At 37.1% G+C, this 23623-nt stretch overlaps 1 protein-coding gene across 11 annotated transcripts in view; it reads right to left on the bottom strand.

Annotated features, from left to right (window-relative positions):
* RYR2 (ryanodine receptor 2) overlaps positions 1-23623 on the bottom strand; it is a 456061-nt gene that overhangs the window by 155543 nt on the left and 276895 nt on the right. For all 11 annotated transcript variants that reach the window (XM_069800675.1, XM_069800669.1, XM_069800667.1 and 8 more), the window contains 11 exons: positions 17849-18057; positions 15741-15915; positions 9237-9445; positions 7976-8328; positions 6811-6925; positions 5807-5967; positions 4988-5147; positions 4631-4717; positions 3651-3877; positions 1908-2709; positions 7-207 (listed from right to left, as the gene is read on the bottom strand). In XM_069800675.1, the coding sequence (XP_069656776.1) occupies positions 7-207; positions 1908-2709; positions 3651-3877; positions 4631-4717; positions 4988-5147; positions 5807-5967; positions 6811-6925; positions 7976-8328; positions 9237-9445; positions 15741-15915; positions 17849-18057 (2699 nt within the window). The remainder of the gene's footprint in view (positions 1-6; positions 208-1907; positions 2710-3650; positions 3878-4630; positions 4718-4987; positions 5148-5806; positions 5968-6810; positions 6926-7975; positions 8329-9236; positions 9446-15740; positions 15916-17848; positions 18058-23623) is intronic.

Here is a 23623-nt window from a genome sequence, read left to right on the forward strand (position 1 = left end):
CTGTACCTGCTCCTGAGGTGGGGATCGAAATTCTTTTGTTTTTCTAGCAGTCAGGGCAGCAGACATGTTCAAGGCCTGCATCACTTCATTGTAACGGAAGCGTTGATTCTCTTGAAGCTTGGCCACAAAATCATCTGAAAATGCTACAATGGCTTCTATTCGGTGTCGTACTTGGCAATCACACAGGTACTGGAGTAGATGGCACATCTGAGAAAACAGTATCATAAGAGAAGGAAGAGTTGGCAAGCTAAGAAATATCTTCCGTATATTACGCAAATAAGGATGGATGCCTTAGAGCAGCAGTTACTATCAAATAAAGTGACTGAAATCTTTAACGCTGTCATTTACTACATGTGAAGTAATCCTACACCAGGAATATCTGGCATCTGCAGGAGATTGATGTGCCTCAGACAAATAAAATATAAGACTTTTATTGAAGTTACTAGAGAACAGATTTACTCCTCGCTTCTAGGCCGCACCTTGAGTACTGTCTTTAGTTTTGGGCCCCTCACTACAGGAAAGACATTGAGGTGCTGGAGCGTGTCCAGAGAAGGGCAACCAAGCTGGTGAGGGGCCTGGAGCACAAGTCTTATGAGGAGCAGCTGAGGGAACTGGGGTTGTTTAGTCTGGAGAAAAGGAGGCTGAGGGGAGACCTTACCGCTCTCTACAAATACCTGAAAGGAGCTTGTAGCGAGGTGGGTGCTGGTCTCTTCTTCAGGTGGCTGGAGATAGGACGAGAGGAAATGGTCTCAAATTGTGACAGGGGAGGTTTAAATTGGATATTAGGAAAAATTTCTTTACTGAAAGGGTTGTCAGATATTGGAACAGGCTTCCCAGGGAAGTGGTTAAGTCACCAACCCTGGGGGTATATAAAAAGCACGTAGACAAGGTACTTCAGGACATGGTTTAGAGGGCATGGTTGATGGTTGGACGCGATGATCTCAAAGGTCTCTTCCAACCTAAATGATTCTACGATTCTAGGGAATATTTTTTCTGTTTGGATCCATAAAAAGGAAGAATTCTCTGTTAACGTCATTGAGAAAGTAATACTCTTCAATGAAACAACAGTTGTTTGATCTATGATGAACAAGTTTATATCATCAGAAAGATACTAAATCTTGTTGTTTCCTGTAAGGAAGTTATTTATCTATTTAACTAACATCAAAATGCTGCATTCCTTGAAAGCTGGTTTCAGCTGGGATAGAGTTAACTGTCTTCCTAGTAGCTGGTACAGTGCTATGTTTTGAGTTCAGTATGCGAAGAATGTTGATAACACTGATGTTTTCAGTTGTTGCTAAGTAGTGTTTAGACTAAAGTCAAGGATTTTTCAGCTTCTCAAGCCCAGCCAGCAAGAAAGCTGGAGGGGCACAAGGAGTTGGCACAGGACACAGCCGGGGCACCTGACCCAAAGTGGCCAACGGGGTATTCCATACCATGGGACGTCCCATCTAGTATAGGAACTGGGAAATGGGGGCAGGGAATCGTCGCTCAGGGACTAGGTGGGTGTCAGTCGGTGGGTGGTGAGCAATTGCACTGCGCATCATTTGTACATTCCAATCCTTTTATTACTACTGTTGTCATTTTATTAGTGTTATCATTATCATTATTAGTTCCTTCTTTTCTGTTCTATTAAACCATTCTTATCTCAACCCACGAGTTTTACTTCTTTTCCCGATTTTCTCCCCCATCCCACTGGGTGGGGGGGAGTGAGTCAGCGGCTGTGTGGTGCTTAGTTGCTGGCTGGGGTTAAACCACGACAGTCCATTTTTTGTTGTTTCCTGTAAGGAAGTTATTTATCTATTTAACTAACATCAAAATGCTGCATTCCTTGAAAGCGAAATTACCAAGTGAAGAAAAAAGGATCTGTGAAGAAATGGGAACAACCACTATCACGGCAGTACTGTTACCTGTAATTTAACAGGTTCTGGAAGTTTCATCTGAAGGAGTCCTTCCTTTGGCACTTGCTCCCCTCTGGTTTCTTCCTCTCCTTCTTCTGACTTGAGCTCATCTGAACTCAGTTCCTTCTCTGAGAAATCAACTTCATCCTCCTGGCTCATTGCTTCTTTGAAAACCCTGGGCTCAATCAACTGCAAGATGTGTTTCAGATCCCCGTTGTGGAAGATTCCCATAATTAGGAGGGTATAAAAGAGCTTGATGAGAGGGACAAACAGAAATTCTGTAGAACCTCCAACTGGATCTCTGACATGGAGGCTGCCCTCCTGAACAGCTTCAGTCAGCATCTCTATGGTTTTGGCCTTTAAGGTTTCCAGAGGGAATTCAGGACTGAACTGAAAGCATTCACTGCTAATGCTTACAAAACTCGGAGAGGAGAACTGCATTCTTGGCCTTAATGAAGTGCTAAGTCCAATACCAGGGAGGCCATGTTTTTTGTTTTCATCAGGAAACAAAGTAATACTCTTGGTCTCATCTGTCATTGGAACTATAAATTCATTATTCATCATTAACCTGGCAGTTGCATAGGTATTGAGATGGATGTCAATGAGTAAGTCATAATATCCTGCACGTAATAATCCTGGCATATATTTATTCTCAATAGCATACAGGAGCTGAGATTCATCCACATGGCTACACATAGCATGGGCCACTCGGTTGTTGCCTAAAGCACAAACCGCTGAATATAATCGGAGGGTATGGTAGTGAAATTTCAGCAATTCTTCTTGTTCTGTCAGCTCTAAGATATCAATTGTTCTGCAGAGAAAAAAATAATACAGTAAATTCCGTATCAGCGCAAAAACTTACTTAAGCAAAAGAATTTAAAATTCTCCCTAAGGGTAACATTGGCACAATATCAGTTCTAGGGATGGACTTTTTCCATGTTTCAGCTTTCATGTGAGAAACACTGTCAACCTAAGAATCAAGGATTAACAACAAAGTTCAATCAGGAATTTATTCAAGTCACTCCTAAAGCACAACTTCAATTACCTTCAGTGGCAAAAGATCAAAATTATTTACTTAACACAGAGTACTTCCTCACACTACAAACAAGAATTTGGGTAACTGAAAATGAAGGTTTTACAACGAGTATAGATTGAGATATTTGTATCATTTATTGTTTTTAGATCTGGGGCTGCAAAATGGCAACAGACTAACCAGTTCATTTGCAGGGAGTTCAGGGCAGGGTTGTTTGTTTAGAATTCTTACCTAATTTTTTAGTGATTTTATTTTCAGTTTTGGCACTGGCAAAATGCTGAGACATTTGGGTAACAAAGAAATCACAAAATTAAATTTCTTCAACTGTTAAAACTAAATTTCAGAAAATTAAAGTAATGGAATAATTAAATTGGTCACAAATCTTAAAAAATCTTTACAAAAACAGATCTTTGCCTATCTTACAGGTTATCTTTAATAATTTATAAACAGAGTTCCTTTCATTTTCATTCAAAACCTATATATACTATTAAAGAGTTTGGAGAGAAACTAGGAGAGGTTGGAAACACAACAAAAGAAGGCAGATTTTAAAACTGAAAAATAAGATTAATGTTTAATATTAGCTAAATCAATACACACTGCCTTTATTTACATGTGTTATAAATACAGAGAAGACCTTGGGCTTTTCTTATAGAAATTTTATTACGTCTAGCTTCATAATCCCAACCTAACTCTGATATACTTCAAAACACAAAATCAACCTGTTTTCTTCAGGAATATGAAGGGCCATGAACTGCAAAGGATTCAGGCACTGTATCATCCACCCTTGACGTTCACTGATCCGAGACACATCAACCTTCAAGAAGTGGTTTGGCACTCTGCTCCAAAGCACATGAGTCAGAAATTGGACATGGAGTCGTGGAGGACACTGAGAGACTGGGTTTTTGTGTTCGCTTTTGAATAAGCCAGCAGATAATGGCATTACATTCTGGAAAATTCCAACAGAAGAGACAATCGGTTTCTTTACCAAACAATTAATATATTCTATTTTTCAATAAATATATTCAACATATAGTACAGTGAAGTACAGTGCAACAGGAAATTAACTTTTTCAGTAGTTTGTAAAACCAGCTGGGAACTGTTGGCAGATCAGCAGCAAGAGAGCATTGTCCATAACAATTTTTTTTAAAATAGCTAAATTTGAAATAGAAACTTGAATGGAATGTGTGGTCACTTCCTTGGACCAGAGATCTGAACTCTGCTCTTTTACCTCCTCTGATTTCTTAGACATCCATTTATCCAAAGCAAGGAAGTAAATTTCAGCTCAGTTTTCTTAAGTGTACTGTTTGAATGTACTTTAAAACTATTTTAAAACCTTAACCTAATCTGCAGATACACCAGTCATCCATGGTCTGTTTGTAGAAAAAGAGATTTGCCTTACCAGCCCCAGTGATTTCATTTCATCATGAAGGATGAAATTCAGAAAATTCAATGGGACTTTGCAATATCATCTGCCAATTCTAATCAGTTACAACCCTTCTCATCCAATGTACTGTATTTTAAATACATGAGGTATTTAAAACTGAGTTAAGAATAAAAATGGCAATAGTGCAAACACTTGGAATCATAAAAATGTGCCCAAACCCAAGAACACATTGCAGGCAACAAATGGCCAGGAAAAAAAACATTATTTGATATGATATACTAGTCCTAAACCTGCACAAAACCAAGCATTATTTACCTTTATTCTTCCCAATTCAAACTGGAAAACATTGGGGCTTGTAGCTTGAGCAAATACAGCAGGAAATAATTTTGTACTCGGTTCAACCTAAATCAAAGATGTACAAATATATAACCACGGAAGACAGCAAAACACTATTACTTATAAAAAAAAGACCCTAATATCTGTATTGACAGTCAGTAAGTGCAAGCTTTTGAATAAAACCCCAGCAAATCCAAACAGGATGGAAAAAATCACTGTCATAACAGCGACAATTACTTTTTTCTTCCAGTCTTGTACAAACATTTCTAATAAGATGCAGTCTGAGGATTAAGTTTTCCCCCTTCCCACTGGACAACATCATCAAAAAATACTCACCTGATAGTACGTGCCTAGTTCCTTGCCATTAGCTGTGAAAGTCAGCAAGCCACTGGCAGCATCAACCAAGCAACCAATCTCCAGACCATTATTATTACGTCCTTGTCCAGGGCTCATGCTCTCTCCTGCGCACACCATATAGCAGTTGCTGCGTTTTATACTGAATGTCAAAAGACAAATTTATTCATGGATGGCGTGTAAACTTTATGTAGTGGACTAAGAACAACTTTGCATGGCTGCAACCAACAGGGCCTTGTGGCTGAAAACAGCAGATCCCACCATAACCAATGCCAAAATTCAATGAAACCTAGACTTCATAATTGAAAAAATAAAAACTGAAGATGACAAAATATGAACGAGCTCAAATCTTCTGTAAAATTCCAAGAGACAAAACTGACTTTGCAAGTTAATGTTTTAAACTGTTTGATGTTAAGCATAACACAAAGTTTCTGGCATGGATTACAAGCTGAAGTGCTAAGAGGAGGTGCTGTTGTACTAATTTGGCCTGCTCAAAAATACTACAAAGTATTTTGCTCTACTTTGTACCAGTTCAGAAGTCAGTATCTGCAGGATCATGATCCGAAACTACATAGAAAAGCTGTGCTATTTTACTTTTCAATGCCCACTGATTTGATTAGATCATTACTCTACAATTTCTTCACAAGCAAGAGAACAAGCAAAATTACACTTTTTCCTATTACTTTTTTTTTTTTTTACGTCAACCTAATTATATTAAATGGGCTGCATTTACAGTTTATAAATTGTTAGTTGATTTTATGGATATAAAATATGTATCTTTTTAAGAAAATTGTAACCAACCTCTCATGAACCTTCCCTTTTTCATCTCCCAGTGTAACTGTGACAGTACGCACTCTGTCCAAATCAAAGCTTGTGTCATACTGGTGAAAGTCAGATGTAATCCAGCCCACCCAGACATTGGCAGGTTCTTGACCAGGAAATATTCTCACTGAATAATAGTACTGTCAATAAAAAAATAATGTCAAGTAAATGTTAGTATTTGGTTTCTAGTGTATCAGTTTGATTCAAAATTAATTTGTTGCTCTAAAATCTGAAAACATGTCATCTCTTCAAAAGTAGCACAGGCTTGTTCAAGTGCAACTCATAAGCAAAGCAACGACACAAATCAAAATACAGCCAACAAAATATGTATGTTAAAACAAAAAATGGAAAAGATTAAAGATGTGGTTTATACACTTGTGTTGTAGGCTTCTACATCATAGCATTGTAGGCTATTTTTGTACTGCAGCTACAATTTTTATACCGTAGGTGATTCAGTTTCTAGTATCTAATATCTTTCAGAAAGAGGAGAATACATCCAGGAGGAGAAAGTATTTTTGCCTTTCAACATTGAAGACTCAGTGCTTATGAAGCTGATCTTGTCAAAGATGCACAAAACCTGCACAAAACTTGCACTGGGAATTCCATGAAATACATGCTGAATAAAATTAGTATGGATGTTTTCAAATGCTCCTGAACACTGACCTATTAGTTTAATGCATTTTTTTCCTATTTATTCCATTATTCTAGAACTATTTATTCTTCCTCTTATCAATAGTAGTTTCAAAAACGGATTCAATTAATTTATGGCTTTCCATGTGGAAATTGTTTTAGACTGACAATCAAGTCAAAACAAAAGGAACATAGCAGTCAACTTCAGTAGTACAGGACCACCACAGACATTTAAATTAAAAATTTTGCCCGAAAGTTACACTGTTTCTGAAACTCTTACAAGCAAAAACATGTAGTTATTAAAAAAAAAAGAAAAAGCAAACAGCTAAAATACCAATCCTATGTTACAGTACCGTGGAAGTTTGCATCAAATAATCATAGTCATCCCTATCATCTGCTAGCACATCCTCAGTAAGCCGTGCAGAGTGACTAGTGCTATAATCTGGCTTTGTCCTCCTGAGCATAAATCTGTAATAAAATAAGTAAAATCAAAATCTATATGAAAAGCTTGATACATCAATATATATACACAAAGGAATTTTACATTGATACATTATCCCTAAATGCATTATATTTATTATGATAGCTCTAAATACACAGTATTTATTACATTATTAATACATAACACTTGTTAGTTTATTACTTACATGTAGATTAACACAAAATAAATTATTCAGAAAAGAGACAAGCTCGTTTTTAAAAGCACTTAAATGAATTCTGAGCTTGAAAGTTATTTGCAAACTAAACTCATGTAACAATAAATTATCAGACTGTTAAACACCTATGTCACTTTGGAAGAATGCGGAACTTTAAATGACCTTCATGCATTTAAAAATACCATCCATATGCCCTGATTTATTCTGCAATTGAAATATTTAACAAACCAATTTTGGAAAAGAAGAGCAGAAAAGGAATGGAAAGCTGCAGTAATATTGTCTGAGTAATGGCCTAGTGTTTGCATCTCCACAGCATCATCAAGTTAGGTGTTCTGCTCCTGATTCCATAAGAAAAATTAGGGAGAATGAACATGTCAGCTAGAGAATATTCTTGTGATTATTTGGTTCACTGAGTGAGATAAGAAGCGAATATACATTTCTAGATAAAGATTATCTTCAGCTTTTCGGAAGCCATGTGAAAAAACATTCCGTGTCACTTTGAAGACCTCCTAGTTCTGTCAGTATGGATCTCCATGGTTTTAAAATGCACGTCACATGATGATCACAAAAGCCTTCAAAATTAACCAAGTGATAGGTTTCCAATAGCTTGAAAAATGTTTTCATTTTTCTGCTTAATTTTAATGTATATATTGCATATGATGTAATTTAACCACACGAAGGCTAACTGTCCCGCCTACTGTGTTATATCCAAATCTAGGGCAGAATTAGGGAAAAGTCTCTGCAGACCTGACTAGAATCTTCCTCTACTATTCAAGAAACGGGGGGGGGGGGGGGGGGGGGGGGGGGGAAGACAAAAAAAGAAAAAGAAAAAAAAAAAGGCAAGCCCAAATGTGCTACTAACCTTTGTTTAAGACGTGAAGGCTTTTCTTGAACATAATCTTTATGGTTGTTTAACTCTGGTTTTGTGGCATCTTTTTCTCGTTCTGTCCGGTCGGGAACTAGATGACCATGAGCAGTTTTCATTAGAACCTCAAAATCAGAATCAGCATCATAATCCTCCAAGTCATTCTTCGGGCCAAAAAGACCAGAGCCTGGTAACCCTCCTGCAGCTGATCTGGAGAATACCTCAGCACATTCAATGGGCATGCTTAATCGAAAAAACATGACGTCTGTTTTACTGTTCTGTGAACCAAAGGACTTCTGTGTGACCTTCAGGCAGGGGCAGCTGTCTATGGTGCCATCAATTCTCATCACCTATCAAATGTAAAGATGTAGTTGTTTTGAAGCTGATGCTTTTTCCCCCCTTGTAAATATTCAATTTCTATTTCTAGAATAATCATCCGTGACTTGAAAAACTTGCAACAGTATGCTGCCAACGGTCAAATGTATTGTAATCATGTGCTGCCATTTTAAGGGGAAATCAATACTATGAGGAGTGGAGGTTTTTATTGTTCTGTTGTTAATTAAAACAACCCCACTCACAAAGGAATGACCTTTCTCATCGTAACTCTGCAACATAAATCCAACCCTGCCCAGAACAACACAGATCAGCTAATATAAATTACACATGTACATATGCATGAACACAAATTATTTCTTAAATACTACGGTGTGATACACATCAGCTGAAAAAGGGTTCTTATTTCATCAATTTCAGAAGGATTTCATGGTAGACTTACAAGGCATAAATTCAGTTCCATCAAGATGCATAACTGATTGGGACATAAGTGTTGACACAACTGGCCAATAAATATTTATTAAAATCAAAACCAATTAGTTATAGAAAAATCACTTCACAAAATCTGTGCACCAGAACACGTGGTATCTGTTATGTAGAAATGCCCAATTTCTGGAATTTGTTTACAAACATAGCTCTCACTGCACAAGAAGCTCTTAATGAGCACATCTTGTAGAATTTGTCTCTGAGACTCTCATGTTTACATACATGACAGATTCCACAGATAAAAAAAATACTATCAACCAAATAATTATATTATTTGCAGCTCCACTGAATGTAAGAAATTTGTAACAGGTGCAAGGTTCATCCAGAATTGGGTCAATATATCACATTAAAAATCTTGTCTAAAACTGCAAAAGTAGAAATGTAATTCAAACATATTCATGGAAGAAGTCTCTGGAAACATTGTAATAGGATCACAGACCTCAATATGTTCATGATTTTGTGGCACTGGTAGAAACTGAGGGAGCCTTTTACTCAGCCAAATGGTGATGTCTCTGTTTGTATTAACAGCAAAGGGTTCATACCCTTCCTGTAAGCCACAGATAGTGAAATATTTTAGCGTGCTGACATCTTTTCCAAAGTTCATTCTTCCCACTTGAGATGGGCCCAGGCTGCACACAGGTAGAAATCCTTAAAGCAAGATGAAAGAACACATTGGTTGTACATCATCAACATCAGAGAACTGCTCTCTTCCATAACCCAATTAAAAATCATTTGAAAAAAAAATTTTAAAATAATTCCCAAAATGAAACACTATAAACACAAGCAGTAATAAGTAGTAGACCTCCTCTTGCATGTCACCAAGTACTGTATCTTAAATATCACTCTGAAAAAAAAAAATCCCTCTAATAGCCACAGATCTCTTCATGCAACACTGAATTTACTTCACAGAAATCTAAGAGTACTTCAGGGAATCTGACAACCACCTCTTAGTTATTCCCTCTGCTAAACTGGTAGAGTGTTGTCAATTTTACTCCAAGTCTTACTACTTTTGATATTCCTCCTAAAATTCCATTAGTCATGGCATTTTGAGAGAACCTCAAAAATTACTTTGAAAGTAATATAGTGCTTGTCCATACAGCTATAGTAGTGAAAAAAATTACAAATATACACCAAGTGCACGCTGCAGATTAAAGAAAAAAATATAAAATTAATTAATTAAAAAATTTCATAGCACTGTGTGGCTCTGGATAATGAGAACCGACAATATGATACTGGAGCTTCATGAAACTTATGGTGAGTTTGGGGCGGGGTGGGCTGGGTTTTTTGGTTTTATTTTTCAATCAGCTTCACATTTGTATGCATCTGCTCTCTTACTGTTTCACTAGCACAGGGAACTCACTTGTGACTGCACTTTTTAAAAAAAGGTTTGGGGTTTTTTTCCTCAGGTTCAGCATCACAGCCTAAAAACCTAAGAAAATCTCGTTTCTTCTGTTCCTTTTCATCCTGATTTTGAATTTCCACAGCTACAAACCACTTTGCAGATTCACTTAACCTAGCTATTGACAAAATGTTTTCTTTCGTATCAGTGAGAAACATGAAGCTCTGTTCAATGATTCTGGTTCAAGTGAACATATCAGGTATTGAAGGGTATAAGGACAAAATACAACTAGTTCTTCACCTTAGATATGTTCTTTAGACAAAAGCAAACTCCGGAGCACCATCTACAGGAATGACTGCTCACCAGATAAAAAAAAAAAATCAGTCTTTAGTACCACCTTTTGAAGATTTTATTACAGATACACAAGATTGGTTATCATGTGTATGTGTACTAGGCAGGATAAATTTAAGGACATACACTAGTAGATGTAAGTTTAAGTCCAGATTTTTATGTTCACGGCAAGGCTCTTAAATCACAAGGCATCAACTTCTCAGATAACACAGATGATTTAGACAACATGATTTATGTCCATTCTGCTAATGCAAATCCAATGGCAGACAATAATAAAGAATATTTTCCAGCACTAAATGAAACAAAATCATATTATACAACACATAACTAGGAAAGTTATATTTGCATATATAGATATATGCTGTGGCAAAGCCCAGAAGCTCTAGTAGGGAGTATTTACTAGGCTCTCTGTTGAGTTAAAGGAATCCATAAGCTGTTGCAAAAGTTTTTAAGCAAAGAAAAATCAAAATGCTACTTTCAATAACCTTACAAATCTCAGCTCATAACTCAAGGATAGTAATGACCTTCTATGGACATCAAGCTGTTTGAGAAGGGATTTTCACAGAAACAGTTGTGACAGCACGAATCCTCACAATATTAACCAAAAATGACATAAGATTTGCTATAAGCCACATAGGTATAGGCAGCCTAAAGCATGTGCTTTGTCTGTCTGAATCACCTCACCATTTATTTTCCAATTCTTATTGATATAATACATTTTCAGATGTTTCCAGGATGTATGGCACCTACATTTAGAATCTTATGAAAACTATTGTTTTCCGCATCTCAAAAAGGATATAATAGATCTGAAAATGGCCAACATGAATGAAACTGCTTTCTTATCATCAACAATTAAAGAAATTAGGATACTTCAGCCTCAAAAGAAAAAATTATTAAGGGGGTATGATACATACCCCCATTACGAGTGGCATAGAGAAGATGAATGGTAAATGATTTTTCAGTGTCTTTCGTAACAAAAATTACTATCAAAGAAACTGGTAGCAACCTCAAAAAAAAATGGGAGAAACTTCCTTATACACCTCACAGCAATGCTGTGGAATTCTCTGTCACATAGCATCATGGATGCTAAAAGTTCACATTGATTCCAAAAGCGTTTGGAGACCTTCATGTGGGAAAGAAAAAAAAAAAGAAAAAACATAAACAAAACCAAACCATCAGGGCCACCAACACAAACATACCGTGTTTGCCTCAGAAAGCTCCTGGACCAGAAATCACTGGAGCCTGGGTGACTGTATCACTGTCTGCTTATCCTGTTCTGACATGTACCCACAGGCATTTACTATCCACTGCTGTTGAAAACAAAACAGTGACCTAACTAGACTTTTGGTACAAACACGGTTGCATTTTCATAAAAAACAGAGAGGAACAAAAGCTTAAAAAAAAAGCGTTTGAAGAGAAGGAGGTGTAAACTGATTAGTTGTGAACACGCCATATCTATATGTATGTCTTTATTTTTGTATTTATGTATATGAACGATAGTTTTATGTTTCTGCACAGGTCAAATATTTCCTAAAAGGAAGTAGCAAGCTCTATCTCCAGCACCTTGAGAATTAACACATAGCCAGTTCCTCTTTATTACAGCACTCAAATCAAACAGGAAATAATTGTTTTACAAAACAAAAAAAGCAATAGCAGCTGATGTTATCAGCAGAATTCAGTAAGCATATATTATAGAAAAAGCTGATTAGATAACTAGATGCCATCCAAAATCCAAGAAAAGATAATCAGCTCTATTCATGAAGACTGAGATGTATACATGACACAAAACTAAATCAAACAGGAATATTTAAAATATGTAAAATATTTAAAATATTACTAACAGTTACCCTTCCTAAATAGAATGCACATAAACTGTTAATTCCTCTACCTACGGATTTTCCTGTGGGCTCAGAAAAGAAGATCTCACAGATAGATTCATTCTTAGATATGAAGCAAATATTTTACACATACACAAATAAAATGTAAATGAGGATTTGCAAGATTCCCTGAAAGAAAACAAAGAAACCCAGAATTAAATTCCTACAGAGGTAAAACTCTCATTGATGTTTTTTACTCAATCCAGTATTTTCCATCAACCCTGCAACTGTAGCCAATATGGAATCAAGATGACAATCTCTCTCACCAATACAAATTTCAATGATGCCAGAACGGTACTGTACATGTAGCTAACTCCTGCAAGTAATCATAACTACACATTAACTGTTGCTCTGTATGAATGGAATATAAACACCAGTGCCAGTCCTAATCATGGAAGCACTACTTCAATCTCTTCTGAAATTCTGCACTGATTTGCCAATGGTACAGGTGTCATTAAGGTGTTTCAGGGCTCTTCCATATCTGGTAAAGATATAGCATCTCATGGGGAGTGTGTGTGTGAGGCTGTTAAGTGTCCTACTGTGGAATAAAAATTAACTTTCAGTACCCTTCTCTAAATGGGTATCCAGCCATTTTAGATGTGATATTTCATAAACCCTGTGTAGCCCTTGGATGCTGGAGGCTACATAAAAAGATGATTTTCCCATGACCTAGCTCTTAATCTCCAGGTGCATAACTGGGCTATGGAACAAAACTTTTATTTTACTATATGAAGTAGCAAAACAAGTTGAAAGATTTTAACATTACCACTAGAAAAGTAAACCTCTAGCATTGTCTGTCACATGTGGCAAAAGCATAGGACAGCAACACTTTTTATAAAGTTCCCTACTTTCAAGAATACAAGATGAACCTCCTGACCCAATTTGTCATACACTCACTACAAACAGTTCATGCTCACAGAGATCATGAGTTGGCAAAACAAAGTTTGGTTTGCACAGTGTACTTCTTCATATCTACAGTGTGAAATTTCTCTTACACAAATGCATAATAATATGCAATTATGTTTAACAATTTTACTACTGAGATGGTATCTCACAAACAAATTAGTTTGCCATAATCCCAAGGAGCTCCTCTTGTTGGTACTACAACCTAAGACACAGCACATGAGCCTTATTAGTAAGCTGGCAGAGCACCATACTCCTTTTTCACTGTTCCTAAGTAAATTAAAACTACAGGACTGATTTATAGTCAGACTGCATCCTTCAAAGCAGGACACTGGGCTCTGATCAGAAATTCTATCTTTTTTCTAAAGCAAAACATCTCTTTCTGCAGCAGCACATGGCATGCACACAATTCACTGACAGAAGTGACCTGCAGAAAGATCTCAATGCTATTAAGCAAGAGCCATTAACAAAACCAAACTAAAGCCAGCCTACAAAAAAATTAAAGCTCTATAAAAGTCTCATTTAATTTGGGTATTTCATACGTGTGTTTGTATATACGCACACATACATATAGATGCCTTCTCCCCCTGCCGCCCCCCTCCCCCCCCATGAATTGTATATGATACCCATAATATTTACAGATATTGATCAGGATTTATTAAATCTGAGATCAATAGGCACATTGCTTTGAAAACAGAATAGGAGATCTTATTTCAAAGGCAAGCTGTTTTCTACAAACACGACACTAGAGGAACTTACTGTAAATTACAAGGATATTGTGAAAAATCTGAGAGGCCTGACACTGACATGGTTACCAAGGACGTTGGGCTCCATGTCAAGCCAGGAACTGCTTTAGCAGTTTCAGACACAACAGAGATGTGCTTAAATGTAAACCTGCAGCTAGAAACAAGTACCACGAAAATCACACCACTGTGATTTCATCAACTTTGAAATCAAAATAGTGGTCAAACAGGCTACCCTCAGAACATCATGGAATTCCCATTTCTCTCAGAATCCCTCACTCCTCAATGGGATTATACTGCCTAATAACTGGAAAACCATTATAATCGAATGGCACCACAATGACTTTATGCCTAAACCACTAACAGTAAGCCTATTCATGCATCCCTTTCCCTCTTCATGTTATCACAGTATCTAAGGAAATCTAAAGGCAGTAAAGTAACAGGCATGAGTCTAGAAAATTGGTGGCAATTATCTCATTTTAAATGAAATCAAATTATTCCTAATTCCTATAGTATGGCAGAAGAAGAAACAAAAACCAAAAAATTTCTTCTCCCAAAGCACTCCTGAAAGTAAAATAATCTGAAATCCACTTGAAAGTAAAGTGGTTAAAATTCAAGGAGGGAACTGCCTAATTAATAGGTATAAGATTCATCTTTACCCTGGGAATAGGGATCAGTAACCCAAAAGTATCATTTGCAGCTTTTACTTTTTAAAAAATTTGACTTTATCTCTCAGACACAGATGTATTATTTAACAGATGTATAATATATATGACAGAATATATGTACCTATAACAAATGAAAGGGAAAGATTAAAGCTTAAAATAATTTTTTTTCTGTTACCATGGTTCAGAAATTTTAGGCAGTTATCTACATTAATGTAATTTCTTACCCTTTTATATACCCAATCACACACAAGTATGTAATTAAATTTAGAAACAAAAATACTTTTGTGGTATAGAATCAATCCGGCACCTGACACAACCTCACAATCTTTGCCATCTTTTGCAATCTCATCAGCTACTACTTCATGGTAAACAAAAACCTTCTTGTGGACTCTGAAAGCTGCACGAAGAACACTACAACAACAGGCACAAAACTCAATCTGCTGGTTTAGAATTAAGTAAAAATTTTGGAGGCTAACTTTGTGCCAGCTGGCTTTATCCTGGATCAGGTGTCATTTCTCCTCCCAGAGCTAAAACAAAACCTTAAAGCTGGCTTAAACTCCCTAACATATGTTCTCACTAATTTGACAGAAACTTGGTAGTATTTCAGTACTTGATTTAGATAAAATTTGATGTCCCTGCCCATGGCAGGGGCGTTGGACTAGATGATCTTCAAAGGTCCCTTCCAACTCAAACCATTCTATGATTCATTCTATGATTCTGTTACATCATATGGTGACCTACTGCAGTGCAGATGAAATGTTAAAGCTCATGAATTTGCACCCCAGACACATCCCTGCAAAATAGTGAAAAGGTCTGATCACAAAAGATGGCTGCAAAGTTCACCACAGAAAAAGGCCTTGCTTCATCCTCACACCCAGCATGCCTCCTTTCCAAAGGCTTGATACTAAGCAAATATAGAAAAGGACACAGGGTAGTTCCCCAAAGGGGGGGGGGGGGGGGGGGAGGGAGGAAGGGACAAGAAGCATACCACATTAAAGGGAAGCTGGAGCAAAAATTAGGCAGCAACAGCAAGTTAACAGCACAATGTATTATAGTACTTACCGTCACCAACCTCAAAGTCCTTGAATGCAAGTTCTGAACCTGAGTCATCAAGCAAGATTTCACCATTTAAGGTGAACATCATAGTGTGCTCATTCATGTCAACCATACATCCAACAACATCTCCTGCTAACCAAGAGCGGCCAAAATGCTCATTACCTTGATGCCACCGCTGTGCCTGAAAAAGATTTAAAAGAATTTCAAAGAGTAATAGTGACAATGTATGTGTTCCTCTCTCCCTTAGTAGCACAACTAGTAATTAGCCCACTCAATTCAGACAGCAGTAGAATTAACACTTTCACAGCATATCATTCCAAAACAATGCCTGAGTACTCCAAGTTGACTTTGAAAATGGAAATCGAACACTTAACTTTCTGCAAGCACCCCTCACATCAGTATTGCAAAACGTTGCTAAGTGACCTGACAGGGAAAATTGCTGTTTCAACATTTTAGTAACAAATAAGAGCATGGCTTAGTTTTTCTGCAGAAGCTCCATGGAAGACTTGTAATGAAAAGAATATGCTATCAATTACAATGTTAAATAGCTATTTCAAAAACTTTTTAAGCAATTGCTTTTATTTAATCTAGTAGCCTATAAATGCATTGCTTCAAAACAAACCTTATTGTTTCCTTAAGTATAATTCTAAAAATGTTGTGTACAAACTAAATTAAACTTTCTGTCACACCAGATTTGGGAAGGAACAGAATTGTCTGTGGATGGGACAAGCACTCTGAGCTTCTGATAGATTCCAGAGTAGCTGAGGGCATGATTAATGATTTGTATGACTGACCTTCAAGTCAAAGACTGCAAAGGCTTTGGATGGGGTCTTGAAATGGAATTCAAATAAATTAACATCTATTAAGAACTATTGTAACATGCATAAAACAAAGCAGTTTTAATAACAAATAGGTTCCCTATTCATATATTCCATCACAAGTAGATTTTTATCCTCTGTATCCACCCTGAAAATCCTACAAAACAAATGAGCCTTCCTGTGTAGGAGGCTCAAAAGCATTTTTCTTTTTGGGGAGAGAACCCATTAAAATCAAAGACAACAAAATAGCTTTGTGGATTGAGCTAAAGGTCAAAATCTAAGATTCAGAAGACAAGCTACTACACAGCTATTCTAGTAAGGACACAGGACTTGAATAGTTTACTTAAGCCAATCAGATATTTTACAAAAACAACTTTTCAGTCCTCTTTTTAAGGCATCTTCTCATGTAATACTAGACTGGGAAAAAAATTAAATTCCAACATTAAAAAAAATAGAGCTTGAGAGCTTGATCTGACCATGAACAGCCAGGAATACTGTTGATTTCTGTTACATATTGTAATAGTAATAAAGGAAATGAATTCCAACACTAGATACAAGAAACATTTTGACATGAGTCATCAGTAGCCTTAATAGCAATTACAGTTTGGATAGCTGTTGCACTTGCCTTCCTACTGAAATAAAAAGTTTTAATTAGTCATTTAATCTATTGTGATGAAAATCAGTAACATATGAAATAGTTTGTTTTCCTATATATTTTTACTACTAGATTTCCATCTGCCACTGTCTCATGCAGAGTTACATTTGAGCTAAAATTACTGGTTCTATTATACCTCATTTACTCTAAACTGTAAGGATTTCCATGAAAACCTAGGTATACTCTTCATAACTTTTACATTCCTATAAAAAACTTGTACCAAAGTTTGCCTCAAACACTTACTGCTGATAATCTTAACCATATCTATTCCCTAATGGCACTTCTTATAGAGAGAACAACAGATTAAAATTTTAAAGAAATGATTCATAGTTAATTACAGCTCTGCCACTAATTTGAATTTGAGTAAGTCACTTAGATTTTCAATGCTGTATATATACTGTACAAATACTGTGAAGCTGTGAAAAAAATTATAGAAATGCCAAAAACCTGCTAATTAATTTTTTCAGGTGACATTGATCCTCCTTATTCCACCTAGGCCCTCAAAGAGAGAGAGAATTAATTTCATAAAACACAAATGAAAGAAGAGAAGGCAATTTAGATGAGGCAATGACACATGGAATAAGACTCAAAATTAAAAGTTTTGCAATCACTCATATTACTACAGATAAACATATACAAACCTTAAAGCCATCAAAAACAAAAGCTTCTTCATCTGAGCCAAGTTCCTGATCTGGCAGACAACCCGGCCTGGTCCAGCCAACTCTCATGTCTCCTGCAGTAACTGCCTCAAATTCAAAGTACCACTTCCCAGCCTTCACTGCATAAGTCTTTTCTGTGCGGAAGATCCTGAATTTTTCCATTATCCCACTGCACACATCCAGTCTCATTGCTGTAAGGTTTAAAAAAATAAAAAAAAGTAAAGAAAAAAACAACAACACAGGAAATATTGTATTCAACTACTGACAAAATGAAGGCAGTGAAAACAAAAGGCAAAGGGATTCCTTTGAGCATAGCCATGAAAAGAAGAAAGTGCCTGCAGAACAGCCTTATGGGGAAAGCGCCTTACCCATTCTGGGGAATCAGCACGCTTGGGTACCTTTCTGAAATGACTCTACACTAAGTCATTCAGCATGGGGAAGAAAAAAAAATAAAATAAGGGGAACTTAGAAGTCTGAGTGCAGTTACAGGGCTACGATCCTCACTGGAATCACAGAAACATGGTGGGATAACTCGCATGACTGAAGTATTGTGACGGATAAACACATGTTTTTTAGGAAGGACAGGCTGGGAAGGTTATGAGGAAGAGTTGCCCTTTATGTGAGAGAGCAGCTAGAATGCATAGAGAACTGCTTTGGGATGGTTCAGGAGACAGTTCAGAACTTAAGGGTCAAGATATGCAGGCAGACCAATATGGGTGCTGTAGTGGAGTACCCCAGGGGTCCTGGGGTCTACAGGGGTATTGGACCCAACACTGTTTAACATCTTCATTTATGACCTGGATAATGGAACAGAGTACACGCACAGCAAGTCTGCAGATGACACAAAACCGGAAAGAGCAGCTGATGCACCAGGTGGTTATGCTGCCATTCAGAGGGACCTCAACAGGCTGGAGAATTGGGCTAAGAGGAATTTCATGAAGTTCAACAAAGGGAAATGCAGTCCTGCACCTGCAGAGGAATAACCCCAGGCAACAGAATACACTGGGGGCTGAGCTGCTGGAAAACAGCTTGGCAGAGAAGGAGCTGAGGGTCCTGGTAGAGAAGTGGACCATAAGCCAGTAATGTAGCTTCACATCAAAGAATGACAGAAGTATCCTGGACTGCATAAGGAACAGCCTTGCCAGCAGGTCCCAGGGAGGTGACCCTTCCCCTCTACTTTGTACTAGTGAGGCCACATCTGGAGTGCTGGGTCCAGTTCTGGGCTCTCCAGTGCAAGAAAGACACCAATTTACTGGAACAAGTACAGCACAGGGCCATAAAGATGAGTAAGGGGCTGGAGCATCTTTCTTATGAGGAAAGGCAGAGAGAGCTGAAACTGTTCAGCCTGGAGAAGAAAAGACTCAGAGGGGAACCTCACTTATGAGTATAAATAGCTGGTGGAATAGAATGAAAAAGAGGGAGCCAGATTCTTCCCAGTGGTTCCCAGTGACAGGACAAGAGGCAATAGACACACGTTAAAAAACATGAAATTCCATCTGAACACAAGAAAACATTTTTTACTGTGAGGGTGGTCAAACACTGGAACAGGTTGCCAGAGAAGTTGTGGAGGCTCCATCCTTGGAGATAACCAAAACTCATCCGGACATGGACCTGGACAACCTCCTTTAGCTGACCCTGCCTGACCAGGAGATCTCAAGAGGTCCCTCCCAACCTCAACAATTCTGTGATTCTGTGGACTTGGCTTTCAGTTATTTTAAACAAAACAAAAACACCAACAATACAAACCCCAACAAAATACACACTAAATTAATCTTCTGATCACCATAAAAGACAAACGTTTGTCTTTGAGACAAGATTCCTCAATTGAGACATCTTCTTTACTTAGACTGTGATCAATTCACCTAATCTCATTTATATTCTAAAAATCAGATTTCTTAAGTATGTCATAATTACAAAAAAATATTACTATATTTCTTAGTTATTATAATAAATAATATATGGAAGGTTGCAATTTAGATGTTTTTGCAGACGCAATGGAAAATGGAGGTTAGGAATCATAAAAGGAAGTCTTGCATGAAGCTTTAACAACAGCAACAAAAAGCCCAAAGTAATTATACTCCTGCTTCAGGAAAAAATATATTAACTTCTGTCAAGATAAAGGGCAGCAAGTCTGGAAAGAATAAAGATGCCCTTAAGAAGGGCATAAAAGTAGTGTTAAAGGCAACTCCTGTTCAAGGCAAGGCAAGTTCCTGTTCAAGAACAAAGGAAAACCTAGTCACAGCCAAGGTACTATTTAGAAAATACTATTTAGCTAGTGAAATAACAGAAGCAACAAGATGCCAAGTTTTAATTGTGATGATTGTTCTCCTTTATTCTCTTTCAAACTGTTGAAGATAGTCAGATGGCTACAAGATTTTATAGAGTGCCTTAAAACCTGCCACTCCTCACTTCAAAGTTACTGTTTGTCAATTGTCAAGCTGAGATGAAGAAAAAGAGCTTGTTCACATTTCTTGTCTAGTGCAATAGAGTGTAAAATAACATTAACAGCTGTGTGAAAATAAAAGCTTTCACAGACACCGATTCATTTGGTTAAGTATCTATAGCATGATCACAAGTGCTTATCTTATCATAGCTTACTATGCTTCATTCCAAAATTCTCTTAATCGAAAGTGATTCATAACAAGCTATTTTAAGAGTGCTTAAGTTAAAATTCACTCTTTGTCAGGTAATAACATCTTTTCTCAAAGACCAAAATGGCTACATGAAGAGTTTCAAAGGAGGCTAAAGTTAAACTTTGACACATTCAACTTATTCCTTCTAAATGTATTCACTGACTCTCTTACTCCATGAAGGAATAATGGCATAAAAAATACTGAAAAAAATGTAAGCTGGGTTGTTATTGGGCTGCTTCAGAGAAAGAGGAGAAAAACCTCAAGGGAAGGGTAAAAATGTAAATGTGTTATTTTGTCTGCTCTGCAACAGCAGTAGAAACAAGCTTGGTTTATGCCTCACATTTTTGCTTTGTAACATTTGTGGAATCTATAAGCAAAGATTTTTAGAGGCAGAAGTAGTATGCTGGTACAGGTACTGCTTTGAGACATATAAATAAATCTATTTTCTCCTTTTGTATTGTCAACTAACAAACATGAAAGTTTTCGACTCAAATCTCTACGCTCTGATCCAACTCTCCATCTATCCATCCCAGTTCTCTTGTGGGTTATCCCGCTCCTTTGCTCCCACTTCCACTCTTTTCCTATGTTATCCCACCATACATTCCAGATCAATCTGTTCCCGTAGAAATGTACTTTTGTTTCTGTCATTCACAAAACCACAAATCTTAGACTCCCCTACTTCTCCAATTTTCTTCTTTCCCTCACTGCACTGAACATACTGTCTTGAAAAAATGCCTTTATTGATTCACCTACAGCTATGTGGCATTCATCTACTACCTATGAAAAACGTTCTCAAAAATTGTCTAAGAACGTTTACTCCTGAATTTTACTTGAATAGTACTACTCATGACCCTACTCGGTGCCTTGGAGATGGCCATTCCTAACATCCTTTTAAACACTTTTAATCCTATCTTCTTTCTGCTTTCCTTCAATATTTTATGTCAGTATACAGTGAGTTTTCCCTGAGCTGCCTTTCACTACTCTACACATTTTCTTTATGTATCTTCTGCTAAAATAGCTTCAAGAACAACCTTGTATGGCGAGTACATACAAAACTCCCCCACTGTTCCTTACTTGTTACACAGTCCTACAGTCTGACACTTCTTTCCAAGACCTTATTATTAATTCAAACCATAAGATAGTTTGAAATGACAAAAAACACACTTTAAAAAGATGAAAACAATTTCACAAAGCACAAGAACCAATGCTGAATTAAACTCTGGATCCTTCTTCCTTAAGTTTTCTCAGCTATTCTATTCTCTGGTATTTTATACAGTTTTCTTTCCATTAATCAAATCACATGACTCAGGGATCACTCTGACTTTTTTTCTCAGATTAGGAAAAAGAATGCCTAAAGCATTCTGGATCTTTTCCCACAAATTTGTAAGGTATCAAAGCCTGTGCAGCCTTTGAAAATTCAGTATTCCAGTCTGATCACCGTAATTGCTCCTCTTCCCCAGTTTGTTATAAGCTCAGATATGTCTGCACCTACCTGTCTGTATGACCATGTTAAGAACCTCTCCCTTTCTCTTCTGCTTTCTCAGTGACATCAAGGTCCACATTTCCAATATTATCTTGAATAGCCTATAAAATCACATCCCTCAGAACTTACTATCACTTCTCATGCCACCAAATGCCTGACTTCAGTTAGGTGAGGCTCATTAAGTTTCCTGTAAGCAACTCTGAACTCTCTGCCACTTAATTCTTTATCAGTAAAATTTTCTCTTTGATGGTCTACACATTTAATGCCTCAAAACCACTTTTGAAGACCCTCAGTACCTCACCTATACAGGAGATGAACAACCACAAAGCTTGGGAACTGAGAATTTGTTGTCTTTTTAGATTCTAAGTAACCTAATGCTTTCTAGATTCTAAGCAAGCCCAAAAATACAGCTGCTGTGGGAAACCAGTAATTAGTAATAATAATAATGATAATAATAATAAAGCATAAAAAAAATGACACTACAGAGCTTTGTAAATCAATGTTTAAAATAAAATTAATGACTGGGGATGCAGACCACCACTAGAGGGCTCTAAATCCCTTAATAACAGTATGGATTTTTGGCTGATGAAAGAGGATCCCTATGACATGTTTTATTCATCTCAAAAACTCGAGAGGCTCATAAACTGTAAAATCTAAATCCCGCAAATGAGTATAAAAATCTTTTGCTGAATGCAATTCCAGTCTTTGTTTAAGAAAGACCAGTTTGTGGGACACTGTTCTTCAGGTCCTTTCCTCTGGGAATTTTGCAACAGGATTGATGACACCTTTCAGATGCAAGGATTGCAGTTGTGTTCTTTACATCTCATTAATAACTCCATGCACAGAACTAGCTTAACGATCTCTGCATCGTAAACAAAAAATAAAATTTTCCAGCAGTTCATTCCCAAGGAAAGGCAAGGTCACATGGTTCCCAGAGATGTAAATGAGGTAATGGGATTAATATTGTTCAGCGAGATTTGGAGGAGATTGTGGAAAATGAATGTGTTCTCTCTCCCTCTCACCCTACACCACTAGACAGTCCCTTTACCTTCACAAAAGGCAAAAGCCTCCTATACCTTCCAACCCACTTTCTGAGAACCAAGCAGAAGCCATGCCCACTCTCTGTACGAAGCATCTCCTTCCCACAGTGGGAGGGGAAGAAATTACAAGATTATGCTGCAGCCTTAAACTCTCCAGGCTAGGCATAGGCAGATTTAACAGTGACATTAACTGTGCCACCAACACAATCTACTCCACTAGGAAACATTGTTTTGCCCATTTAGCAATCCAGCCTTGTTACACCCTCATGGTATCAGTGATGTCTCATATTTAAAAGTGCAATTTAATAGCAGCCTCTCATAAAAGTTGAGGATCAGAGCATGTACACACTTTGGAAAAGAAACTGAAAATGGCAGGTTTCCTGTGTACATTTTGGGTATAAGTTAGGTCTTCCACAGAAATGCTTTACTGAAGGTCTACGGCCTAAACAGGTCCAAATTTAACAATAACGTCACTATATAAAGCAGGAAAAATAATCATTTATTAATCAATATATTGATAAAATAAGGTTTAGACACACCTCTCAAATTTTCCACACTTTGCTGAGACTGTAAGTATGTAAGTTTCAATTTTGATTTGATT

This window comes from Haliaeetus albicilla, chromosome 13, assembly GCF_947461875.1.
Source record: "Haliaeetus albicilla chromosome 13, bHalAlb1.1, whole genome shotgun sequence".
Taxonomy (NCBI): Eukaryota; Metazoa; Chordata; class Aves; order Accipitriformes; family Accipitridae; genus Haliaeetus; species Haliaeetus albicilla.